The 13,440-nt window shown below is 41.1% G+C and overlaps 1 protein-coding gene across 1 annotated transcript; it reads right to left on the bottom strand.

Annotated features, from left to right (window-relative positions):
* Positions 1–507: 507 nt before the first annotated feature.
* On the bottom strand, positions 508–8,963 carry klf15.2 (Kruppel-like factor 15, gene 2). Its single transcript, XM_002933002.5, has 3 exons — positions 8,462–8,963; positions 3,598–4,662; positions 508–1,628 (listed from the first exon to the last, which is right to left on the bottom strand). The coding sequence occupies exons 2-3, from the start codon at positions 4,557–4,559 to the stop codon at positions 1,454–1,456; spliced, it is 1,137 nt and encodes a 378-aa protein (XP_002933048.2). The 5' UTR covers positions 4,560–4,662; positions 8,462–8,963; the 3' UTR covers positions 508–1,453.
* Between the last annotated feature and the right edge of the window lie 4,477 nt (positions 8,964–13,440).

Below are 13,440 nucleotides of genomic sequence, written 5' to 3' on the forward strand. Positions count from 1 at the left end.
GAAAATAATCATCTGTGGCCAGCACACCCTTCAATGTTTCATCAAAAAATTTTTTATTGCAGATATATTGTTAAAACCAACGTTTCGGTCCTTGTTAGGACCTTGAGAAAGGTCCTAACAAGGACCGAAACATTGGTTTTAACAATATATCTGCAATAAAAAAAATTGATTAAAAAAAAATTTTTTTTTGAAAAAAAAAAATTTTTTTTTGATGAAACATTGAAGGGTGTGCTGGCCACAGATGATTATTTTCTATATATATATATATATATATATATATATATATATATATATATATATATATATATATATATATATATATATATATATATATATATACATACACACATACCTACACACACACATACATACACACACACATACATACCCACACACATACTTGTTTGCTTTTAGAAAAAACTGTGTAACCTAACATAAATTCTTAATCAATGCATATTTTGTATTTGGGTGCCCATATTGTGGCAAACTTTACTCATCTCAAAGAGCTCATATTTAAAATGTTGCTTTAATTCATAGCTGGAGCCATCACTATAACATAAAACCTGCTATGCTTTCTCAGTGTCAGTGGATAGGTTTGTGTATGTCTGGGGCAAAATAGGAAAATTAAGGTATAATATGTGTATTGGTACACATACACTGAAACAGTTATAGTTATATGGTTAAATAGGAAACCAAATACTAATTCAAGTTTGAGTAAAATCAAGAAAAACAAATTATCTATAAATAAAAGAGATGTTGTCCCCTTCAGCCGTCCATTGTTTTTAAAGCCAACTGATATTAGGCTTCAGCTGACCACTAAGGATTCAAATCTGAATAGAAGTGCTACAATTGAACTGAATTCCAAACTGAATCCTGTATGCAGTCCATAATACATGTGTGTATGAGTAACTTAAGGCAGACAGGATGCAGGAATTATTACACTTATTTATATAATTAAAATGCTTAGAGACTTTTAAGAGAAGTGCATCCGTCAAATAAAATTTAAGAACTAAGTGTGACATTTTAGGAACCAGGACAGAAAAGTTTTATAGGACAACAAACCTGACAATATAAATCCAATATCCTCAGCCAATGGACATTATTAACTCAACAGGATGGTGCGAATGGACTCTCTATTGTTTATAGTAGAGGTCAGAGTTTTGGTGTGCCCAAGTTGTTGCATGTAACAGTCAGTCAGAAGAGGTAGGTTTAGATCCACAGGGATTCATATTAAGCCACCTCAACACAGCTTTGTGAGAAATTTGCAAAAAAAAAAAATCAGTTGAGCAAAATGTCTCCATTTGGTGCCAAGATGGTGCCGAAGAGGTTAAACAGACTGTAACCAAAAGCCTGCTTCCACATTCCCTTATCACCTGGAGGACCTAGGACTTGTATTTGGGAAAGACCATATTTTCACAGTGTCCATTTAAAATTACTGGGAAAGGGAAAGAAGTTAAGTGCTAGCACGGGGTATCCGCGTTCCACCAACCCTCTGGCCGCGATGAATCTTCATGTGCTTCGACAAATGGTCACTGCGAGCAAATTTCTTGTCACAAACTACACACTGATAGGGCTTCACTCCAGAATGGGACCTCTTATGTCTGGACAGCTCATCAGAGCGAGAAAACCTAAAAGAAAGTAAAAAAATTTAACACACTCACCATTTTTTAAAAATCTATATGGCAGTGTGGTTATTTCAGTTTATGTATCATTAGCAGTTTCCAAAAGTTTGAGGTGCAATATCATATTTACAAGAATAAGCCATAAGCACACATGCCAAAATACATGCTTACTGCTTGTAGATAGTTAAAAATATTATCCCATCTGTAGTCTGTACTACAGGTATACTTAGAATTTGGTGTTTTCTAGAAAAAGTCTAAAAAATGTAACATTAATAGATCCAAAAGATTTTATTTGCCATTAGCATGGATTTATGATAGCTCAGTTACAATCTAGAACAAATTTCAGACTTAATGCAGAAAAAAAATGCTGTGCAGTGTTTCTGTATTGTTGCAACCAAGTTGTAGCAAGAAAGGTGATTAGAGTGAGATAAGATTACCAAGAGAACACTGCATGCAGCTATTTCTCCAGTGATACTACAGGTATGGGACCTGTTATCCGGAATGCTCGGGACCTGGGGTTTTCAGGATAATTTGGCTCTCCATGCTGTAAGTCTACTAAAAATTCATTTAAACATTGACTAAACCCAATAGGATTGTTTTGCCTCTAGTAAGGATTCATTATATATTAGTTAGGATCAAGTATTATTATTACAGTGAAAAAGAAAATCATTTTTTAAAAATGTGAATTATTATTGAGTCAATGGGACATGGCAATGCTGTAATTTAGAGCTTTCTGGATAATGGGTTTCCAGATAACAGATCCCATACTGTAGTTAATCAATGGCAAAATTCCATGCTGTTATAATAGAATAAAAATACCATATGAGCGTTGGCAGAATCATAACACCATCAGCATCATAATAATACCCTTACTATTAGTAACCTAGGTGAACTGGAGCAACTGCTAAACACTTGCACCTCCTTGGCTTTTTCAGGACTATACATTTGCATGTTTGTGTAACAATCGTTTGTTTGCTCTTAGGTCTGAACGTTGCTGTGGAAATCTTTTCAAATTGTATCGGTGAGCAATAATAATTTCCCTTTAGAAAAATAGCATGTATATATAAAGAAAGAAACAATGCCACTGTAACCTGTAACCAATGCTCCATGTGGACAATAACAAAGAAACAATAATAATATACTGTTCTTATACCTCTGGGTGTGTTCTACCAGGAACAGATCAATTCAACAGGACATAACCCCACCAAGCAACTACTGCATTTAATCTAGCAAAGGCAACAATATTCAGAACGATAGATTTTTTTTTTACAGTTTTCTTTAAGGTAGACTAGAAAATCATGTAATGTGCCATTTTGCAATCAGTCTTTGGATGCTTTCACTTTTTGCCCTTCAGCTCTCCTGGCCCCCAGTAATTAGAAAATGTCTTTAGCTGGAGGATGGAAAATAGCAGAGGAAGAAGGACAAATTTAGTAACAATGCAAATTAAAGCCAAGAAAACATGAAAAAGTAAACTTCCCCATTACAGATATAGAACCAGAAAGAAAATACAGAATCTGCAAAACTTTTATAAAAATCCATTTACAGTTTGCCTGTTATCTTTCCTTTATATATAGAGGCATATTCACTACTGCACTGTGTTGAATCTTTATCCTTGCACTCAACAGAACTTTTGCAATAAGGAGGTATGGTAATTTTACCCATAACACTCCTATTACTGGATACATAAAGTGACTGAGCTACTTCACTTATATTAAAATGTATCTAGCATCTGGCCCCTTTTGTCCAAGCTTACCCATTTCGCTGTATTATGTGTATAGTGGAAATGGTAAATCAGATTGGCCAGTTGTATTGGCAGCCTTGTAGCATATCATTTGGCATAAAATCTTTGCATGCCGATGTAGTCCTGAATGCTATGTTACTGTAAATAAATGTTATCATTAACTGTAAATTGAAATATCTGCCCAGCGCCTTACAATCAATGACCAGTAACAAATTCTTGCCTTGTATATCTTACCTCCAGCCACAATCAGGCCATGTGCACACATAAGGTTTTTCTCCTGTATGCCTCCTGAAATGTGCTTTAAGGTGTGAACTCTTGGTGTACATCTTGTTACAACCAGGATGGCTACACTTGTGTACCCTGATTACAGCTGCTGCCCCCTTCTGTGTCCTTTGCTGTCCCTCACTAACAAACACACCTCCCAGTGTGAGGGGTCGGACAGCTACTGGAAGTGGAGCAATCCTCACATACTTCTGGTCCCCAGGTGAAGCAGGTCCTGGCATGGGTGCCAATGCCAGACTCTGGCCCTGAACACTGATTAACAGCTGTGCCACACGCACAGTGCCAGATGAGCTTTGGGCTGGGGAGGAAGTCCCAGGCACTGGCTGAATCTGAAGGATAACAGGTATAGTTCCAGTTGAGGAAGGTGAATTTGTGGAAGCTTCTGGGGTCACTGGAGTGGACAACTTCTCTCCCGAGAGTATTTCACTTGTGGGTGACGTCTGATCACCTGTCTTACAGCTCTGAAGCCATCCAGAGGGAATTGCCTGATTTTCACCCAGCTCCTCACGTATGAGATCCATGTTGTCCTTTAAAAACTCTTCAATTTCCTCTAATGTGGGAGAAAATTCCTGGGGGAAAGCAGCAGAAAAGTCTGGGACTTTTAGATGTGCAGACTGGGTGGTTTCCTTGGTATCATCCACAGTCCTTACCAAATGAGAGAAAATAATACCTCCCACTTCTTCCTGAAGACCACCTTCTTGAGGAAAATCATCACACTCATCTTTTTTAAAGGCAATAGTGCTGTTAAGCTGCTCATCCAGGGAGCTGGCAGAAGAGCAATCATTAGTCTTCATTATTGTGGGCACTGGTGTCTCCTCCCACTGTGAAATTGCCATGGTCAAGTCACATGGAGATGCAGCATTAGAAATAATATCAGCCCCAGGGAGAGGTTTGCTGCAACTGATGGAAACCATTTTATGTAGAGGAGAGGAACACCTTGCTCCCTGCAGAGCAAAGAGAGGGGCGCCTCAAGCAGAATGATTTCTGGAGATCTTCAGACTGGATAAAGTCAGTAATCTGTAGACAGAATAAGATCTAATTAAATTAAATAGTGTACCCACTGTGGTATTTTGTCCCTTAAAAGGAGAAGGAAAGGCAAAGTCACTTGGGGGTGCCAAAATGTTAGGCACCCCCAAGTGGCTTTAATCGCTTACCTTCTACTCCGGGCTGGTGCCCCTGTTAGGAGAAAACAGCACCAGTCCGGGGTACCTGTAGCAAGCGTTTCCTCCTTCCTGCTTCGTTTTCCGGCAAATGCCAGTGGTCAGCACATGCGCAGTAGAGTGAAAAGCCGACTTTTCTGTTAAAGTTTGGCTTTTCACTCTACTGCGCATACACTTGCGAGCGAAGCAGGAAAGAGGAAGTGCTGGCAGCTTCCGCGGGCTGGTGCTGTTTTTCTCCTAACAGGGGCACCAGCCCGGGGTACAAGGTAGACGATTTAAGTCACTTGGGGGTGCTTAACTTTTTGGCACCTCCAAGTGACTTTGCCTTTCCTTCTCCTTTAATGTAGAATTAAATTACAAACACACATGCAAAGTGGTGAGACAAACATTATACCAGGGGACCACAATGTGAGCAACATTTAAATATAAAGAAAGCTGGGCAGCAGTGCAAGCATGAAAAAATCTTCTAAGTGGTGCCCCTACTGGGCTGTGATTGGTTACTAGCAGACTACAGGAGGCCCTGTTTGGCAGTACACATGGTCTTTACACCTCCAAAACTTGCCTCCAAGCCAGAAATTCAAAAATGAGCACCTGCTTTGAGGCCACTGGGTGCAAGATTAAAAGAATTGGTGAGCAACATTTTGCTAGGGAGCCACTGGTTTTTGTGCCAACTCACTTTTGTGATTCTGTGTAAGAAAATGCAATGCATATCCTAAAAATATGAATATTGACCAACAAGCCAGCTACTCAAATAGCCTTCCAATTAAACACTTTTTTTTTTACTTTATTTTATTAAAAGGCTCCATAATTATGAATACATTATGACAAATGCAATCATAAATAAAAAAACAAAATGTTTTGATCTAAGTAGTACAACACAAGTAGACTAATTTAAGAAACAAACCCCCATATAAAATCAATGTTCTCTCCAGGTCATTTTGGCCATGTGCATGGGCCTGCATATTTTATTGGCAGTCTAGCACTTTTTGTAAAAGAACACTTCTTAGAAGGCAGTAGGACCGAGTACTATGGAAGATAGTTGCAAAACCACACATGCCTATTGGCTACTGTAAAAAAAAGTTCTATTATAGCAGCTGAAGTGGGGGAGGCACATAATTATTTAATTATAATGTTTTTCCTCACCTGGCTCCACTTTTTCCTGCCTAGACCCATTTTTTGGGGTGGGAGAATATGGTGTAATAAAATACACAATGTTTCCCCACATGCAGTAACCTGTAGCAACCAATAAGATTTTGGCTTTTGATTGCTGGGTGATTGCTACATGTCCCATAGACTCAAAACTGCACTAAAATGTGTTTATCCATAGCAACAGATATTTGCTTTAATATTCTAACTTGTATTAGACTGATCAAAACTAACTGCTAAGATGGTTGCTAAGGGTAATTTAGCACTTCTGCTAGAAAAGAACCCCCAAGGTCTGTTTTACCAGCTACTGCCAATAAATACTAGGAAAAATTATCAGAGAAGCCAAAAAAATGCAGTTTCACTGGTTACCTTTTCTTCTTTAAAAGGTACAAGATAAATATGTCAGAAAAATTTTTATATTACAGGTATGGGGTTTTTCAAATGTGGGGTACTGTGCATTAAGAATCTCAACATTAAAGAATGAGGATTGTTTTGCCACAAACTTGGATTTATGCTGTTTACAAGGTACAGGTATGAAATCCATTATCCAAAACCCATTATCCCAAGAGATTAAAATTATGGAAAGCCATATCCCACAGACTCTATTTTAAATCAAATAAAAATGATTTCCTTTTGCTCTGTAATAATGAAACAATACCTTGTACTTGATCCCAACTATGATATAATTAATCCTTATTGGAGGTAAAACAAACCTATTAGGTTTAGTTAATGTTTAAATGACTTTTTAGAAGACTTCAGGTATGGAGACTCAAACTATGGAAAGTTCCCTCATCTGGAAAACCCAAGGTCCCAAGCATTCTGGATAACAGGTCCTATACCTGTACTTAGGGTGGAACTGGGGTAAGTCAGAAAATGCACCTGCCTAGGGCACAGTGATGGCAGGGCGCTGGGCAGGTATCTCTTTTGCCTACCCTGGAAAAGTGGAAAGAAAAAGTCATGTGTGTCCAAGTTGTGTATTTAGGGAGAAACATGTGACATGCACACCTTAGAAACAATAGCTGTATTTCTTAGAGCAGCACTGGACTGACAACTGCGCTCTCCTCTTGCAAAAGACAAGGTCTTAAATAAAACCTAGTTTATTGTTCTACCTTTCAGTCCCTATACAAAATACAATGTTTAGTAAATAAATCCAATCTTAATTTAAGACATGTGAGTTAGAAGCATACCTGCTTTATGTATAAAAAGGGACATGTGTGTGTATAGGATCTACCAACCAGAAACCCATTACCTGAAAAGCTTTAATAGTGTCCTATTTAAACAAACAAAACTGTATTACTAACTGGTTTACTTTTCTCTATAATTATATGAAGGTGCATTGTACCTGTTAATTATCTGTGTTTGAGGGAAAAGAAGAATTCAATTGGTTTCATGTTACCAGGGCCTGTGCCCTAGCGTCGCCTGACAAGAAGCCTGATGCAAAGTGTCAGGAGATCTGCCAGGGACCCAGAAGTGCTGCGGTGAAGTGAAGGGTGGGCATTCGCTGCAAAGGTGGGGCCTTGGTACAAATTTGGCAACAGGGCAAGTTCACCTCTAGCTATGCCACTGGATATGCAAGTATCTTGTTGCCTCTAAGCTGTACACATGTGCACAGTTCGTGGGGCTGAAAGTCTGGCCTGCAGTTTTATAATAATATTTAAACACTTTATTGGCATTTGAAAACAGTAAAGAGTGCCTTTGATTCAGGACTGGTATAATAAATGTAATAATGTCTTACAAGGAGCTCCTGATATTTAGTTATGCCTTCAGATAATTTGTTCTTTCCACTTAAAGATCCCTTTCCTACTTCACTGTAGAGACAAGACAAGTGGTGTTCATTAACAAGTTTAAAAAAAGCTCAGTGTGAGCAGTGACCCCCCCCCCCCCCCCAGCAGTGTGACAGCACATAGTGGATCACAAGTAAAGCTACAAGTCTGTGGTCAAGACCAAGGGCTCTCAGTTTATAGATATAATAAAAGCAGTATGCATTCCCATCCAGCATCTGAACAAGAACACATGAATCACATGCCTAGCTTCAGTGTCAGAAGAGAAACCTCAATTTCCAGTTCCTTAGTGTGAGGTATGCAGGTAGTGCGCCACACCCACTCACATGCACTTTTGTGTATCTCTAACAGCAATGTTCTGCTAGGGGCCCTGGGGCCAGCTGTGACCCTTCAGTGATCGTTTTGCACTGCATTATACAATTTCGATACTAATGCCGTTATATGCTAGCTAATTAAGAATGATCGTTATAAGGGGTTGAGTGTATGTTTCTATAGAGAGACCTGCTACAGTAAGGAAATCCATTGCGTGCAATAGCACATATAGAAATCGATAGGCAGTGCTTGCACGTGTTAGTTAATTCCTACACATCGGTGCACGCCTATGTTATATACAAGATATGATTGTACAAGTGTTATACTCTCTCCCCTTCCCAGCGAAGCTCGCACGCAGGATGCACCCACCGCCTGTACACATTTGCAGTCAGTTCGTGGCATGTGAAAACTCCTCACCTCTACTGATCCTGGGATCCCTCTGCCTCAGCCACGGGCCCACATGGCGCTGCAGTGACTCCTACCTTCCATGCTGGCATCCAGCTCTCACATGACCGGAGGAGGCTCGATCAACAACAGGAGGTGGCTATTGGTTCCCTTGGAGAGGGCTCGGCTCCAAAGCTGCGTTCTCATTGGTCCTGTGCTTAAAAGGGCTCGACTTTGGCCTGTACCGTGACGTCTCAGTGAGAAGTGAGGAAATCTAAACGCACCGAGGGGTTTATTCCTCCACTTTGTAGTTTGGTGACTCACCTACTGCTGTGACAGTTTCACCCCAATCTCTAGCTCGATAGCAGCGATTCAAGGCGTAGGGTGACTTAGAAAGTTCTAAAGTGAGCGAGCGGAAGGCGGGCTTTCGTGACAGAGCGGGCGGGCTTATGTATTAAATGGGCGGATTTAACTGGTGATTTATCCAACCTAAGCGAGAGCTTGGGGGCCATACATGTGCCCTTCCCAGGGCCGCGGCGTGCTCTTTGTGTATCATCCAAACCACGTGACTTTCCGGCCCGCATTCCATGGGGCAATGACGCATTGACGTCTTATATGGGCAGCATTAGGCCGGCCTGGCGGCACTCCGCACACAAGCTCATGTTGTTTGGCCGGACAAGAACTTGTAGGGCACAGGGATACTAATAGCGACTGATGCACAGGACTCGAATGAGAGGCAATAGCCTCGATTCTAACTGCTACCGTATGCTTTACATGCGTTTTAATTCCACTGGCATGCATTAATAATAACAAAATGAAGGTTGAGAGTAGTCACGTATGGGGAGAGAATATGTAAAATGGTAGCGCATTGTCATAGGCCCCTGAATTTCAAATGTTGGTGGTTTTGGCTTGTTTGTTATCTTCTCAAATGGCGCAACATTTCCAAGGTATGTTGTAATATTCAGCTTCTGTGTAATGTTGCGTATTCATGACGGGTAACAGCGTAATTCCATTGGTACAGCACATGCCACAGTACAACCAACCATGGCCTATTCAGCTTTTATATTTATCATTGGACCACCTTAGAATTAAGTAATTTCAACACATGATTGTATGTGTGTTTTTGGGATGCGCTCAATGCATGATTTGGTTTGGTAGCAGGGCTGTGGAGTCGGTAGATAAATTCTCGACTCCTTAGTTTCTGATACTTCCGACTCCTCTGTTTTTAATATGCTAATGTATTTTATACATTCATACAGTCAATGAAAAGCATGCTTCATGGTCACTCAACGTGTTCGTTTATGCACTGCGTGCATTGGGCTTTATTCTTATAGCAGAGAAGTAATTAATTATGACTGTTTGTGAATTGGGACATTTAAACTTGCTTTATTTTTTTTTTTTATTCCCATTTAAATTTAGTAGGAGTCGGAGTCGGTTCATTTTTTGCCGACTCCGACTCCAGGTACCCAAAATTGCCTCCGACTCCTTGACTCTGACTCCACAGCCCTGTTTGGTAGTCAGCTGAATTCAAGAAGTTTTTGTAGGATCCAACTCACGTGATGCATTTTCGTTCTAATGATGATTTTATTGGAATTTAAATAAGCATATCTGCTATACAATCCTATTCAGACTTTCGCAAAAAACATCACATATCTCAGTTAATGATGTCTCCCAGAAATCTGCATGTATAGATACGGGCTTATTTGTTCCTTTATCCTTCGCAGCCTACGTCCTGATAGTTATGCTGCCGCCTTTTGAGTTTGAACAAGTTTTTCAAAATTAGCATAAATGTATTATATATACTGAAATTTTTGTAGCAGCCCAGAGGCTCAGCAGCCCAATAACAGTAATGTCCCAGGCCGTTAAAGTCACCCACAGGAGTGCACCATCTTGTTAGGCCATACTTTTTTGTCAGCGACACTTCACATGTTCAGTGAGTTCTGGTCTACTGCTGAGAAGCCTATCATAGGCGTCACAGGAAATCATCAGAACATTAACAGAAAGTGTGGTTACATGTGTCACAGAAGCTGATGCTACAGGACTGATTATTAGGCAATTCTGATGCAGAATTATCTGGTATCTGAGTTGCCATGCAATGACTCTGATCTGTTTGGCTAATGGGCTTTGGTAGCCTTGTGCTGGTACAAAAGCCCAAAGGTGTTGCATTTCCAACCTAATTCTTTGTTGGCCTTTAGTTCTTCTTTAAACAAATGTGCTCACATACATGAACCTACATCTTTACTAGTAGAGGCCAAAAATAAATAAACAGTTTGTTAAAAGATTAATATATAATTATTTTTCTGTATATTTTATACAGATGTGATGGCAAATTTAACCTAGATTAAATAAAACTACAGTTGTTTTCAATTTTGTTTGCAATGTCTGTGATAAATCTAACATGCTAGCATACCTACTCTATAGCAATGCCCCCAGTAATGTTTTGAAGGCTGTGTGTACAAAACAAAATTGTATCTACAGAGTATCTGGTGGAATCAAGCAGTATTGGACTAGAGTGCTTTCCCACTGCTGGCCTGCGGGCCGTATCCGGCCTGCGACCACCCCCTCTTTGTGGTCCCCACCTGTCTGGCTGCTGTGACTGCTTGCCTTTGTGTAAACTTTAAATAGTATCAGTACTGAGATTAACAGGCCCCCTGCATAGTTCACACCTCAGATTCAGACTGTTATCCCCTGTATTGTTTATACATGTAATCCCCTTTACTGTTCACATTTTTAAGACCATATGTTGTTCAGCCCTTTTAGTGCCTGCATTGTTCAAACCTCAGGCTCAGACGGCCCCCAAATTGTTCACCTGTTTACTCCTCAGACAGACTGTAGGAGCAGTGCCAGTATTCTGTCACTGATACAGTGCCCTATGCTACTTGTGTGTATGGCACACACAGGCAGGGTAGGGCAGGCAGAGTAGGGCACACACAGGCAGGGTAGGGCAGGCGGAGTTTGGCACACACAGGAAGGGTAGGGCAGGCAGAGTTTGGCACACACAGGCAGGGTAGGGCAGGCAGAGTTTGGCACACACAGGCAGCATAGGGTAGGCAGGGTATGGCACACACAGGCAGCATAAGGCAGGCAGAGTAGGGTACATGCAGGCAGTATAGGGCAGGCAGAGTAGGGCACACACAGGCAGCATAGGCCAAGCAGAGGATGGAACACACAGGCAGGGTTGGGCAGGCAGAGTATGGCACACAGGCAGCATAGGGCAGGCAGAGTATGGCACACACAGGCAGCATAGGTCAGGCAGAGGATGGCACACAGGCAGAGTAGGGCAGGCAGAGTATGGCATACACAAGCAACATAGGGCAGGCAGAGTATGGCACACACAGGCAGCATACTCTGTGTGTGCCATCCTCTGCCTGCCCTATGCTGCCTGTGGGAGTGAAACCTGGCAGGGGTTTGTTCTGGGAGTTTGTTAGCAATTGGAAATAGTCATTAAATGGTCTCTAAGGTGTGTAATTATATGCTGGGGGTTGCTGTGCTATCCACAGGGGAGGAGGAGGCATATGGATTTAAGGGTATGTCATAATATAATTATTTCACATATGAATGAAGGGGGATATACCTGCAGTGAGCACCAACCATTTGGGCTTTTGCTGCACTACCATTAATGTGGGTGTGGTCTTAAAAGGTCTTGTGATAACTTGGGTGTGGTTGGAAGTAGGTGCAGTTTTTAAAAAAGGGGAGTGGTCAAATCTGGCTTCCATTAGCTACCCTCCACCATGTAGGCCAGGAAAATTCTGGCCCTCTGTACCACAGAAGTTGGACAGGTCTGTTCTAGAGGGATCTGGGTTTTTTTTTGCTTTTGAGTTTTAACCCTATGGAGTGTCTGACTGTAAACCCTTTTGATTTGTTTGCAAGCACCTCATTCTACCTTCACCGGTCTGGGCAAGGCATTTTTAGACCTTAAAAAACAAGTTCACTGTTATATAGTTACATAGGGTTGAAAGAAGACCAGAGTCCATCAAGTTCAACCCATCCAAGTAAACCCAGCACACACAACCTATACTTACCAATCTATATACTCACATACATAAACTATATATACAACCACTAATACTGTATAAATTAATATCACAATAACCTTGGATATTCTGCTTGTTCAAAAATGTATCCAGGCCCCTCTTAAAGGCATTAACAGAATCTGCACATCTTTAGGAAGGGCATCGCCCAACCCCCTACTGCCCTCACCGTAAAAACCACCTTCGCTGCTTAAAATGGAAGCTCTGTTCCTCTATGTTATGACATGGGCTTACTTAGACACCTCTGATTGTTTAAGTGATATGGGTTCTGTATGTCCTTTCTAAAAGTTGACATTTTATAAGTTACTCCTCCATTAATGGCTTTGCTCCCATCTGCCCCATCTTGTGTATGCACTAGCATGGGACTAGCCCCTATAATCATTTTAGACAATGATAATAATGTTTAAAGGTGTTAATACAGTCAAGAAAAAAAAATGCCACCTAGTGTTTGTTTTTGGAACTGGTTAAACCTAGCTTATTTATGGAATCCTGCACAGCTAACAAAAGCAAATATGGTCCAGAATAAGGCGCAGTGCAGTGCTGTCAGATGCCAGGGAGCCTAGTTCTTTACACCTGCCAGAAGCACAGTAAGTACAGGGTTCCCTAGCATCATGTATCCCCTACCACTCCCTAGTTTGCATGCTGCGAAAAACAGGGCTGGAACTAGGGGTACGCAGAAGAGGAACCTGCTTAGGCTGCAAAGGTGGGCGAGACCTGCATCAGGGTGGGTAACTGCAGAATACTCAAAGTGGTCAGGTATCGGGTAGAAAGTTCCTGATTCACCAACCGGGCAGACGGTCCACAGGTAACCTACCTAGGTATCTTTTACTTGGTTAATAATTCATTTTACCTGGTTAAATCCTCCATAATGATGTTACTTCTGGTCCATGGTGACATCACTTCTGGTATCTTGGGTCCCCTGGTCAGGTGGTAAGTTAAACCCATTGCAGGTGTGGGTCAGGTAGCGGGTCTGGGTAAGTG

Source organism: Xenopus tropicalis, chromosome 2 (genome assembly GCF_000004195.4).
Source record: "Xenopus tropicalis strain Nigerian chromosome 2, UCB_Xtro_10.0, whole genome shotgun sequence".
In the NCBI taxonomy this organism is placed as follows: Eukaryota; Metazoa; Chordata; class Amphibia; order Anura; family Pipidae; genus Xenopus; species Xenopus tropicalis.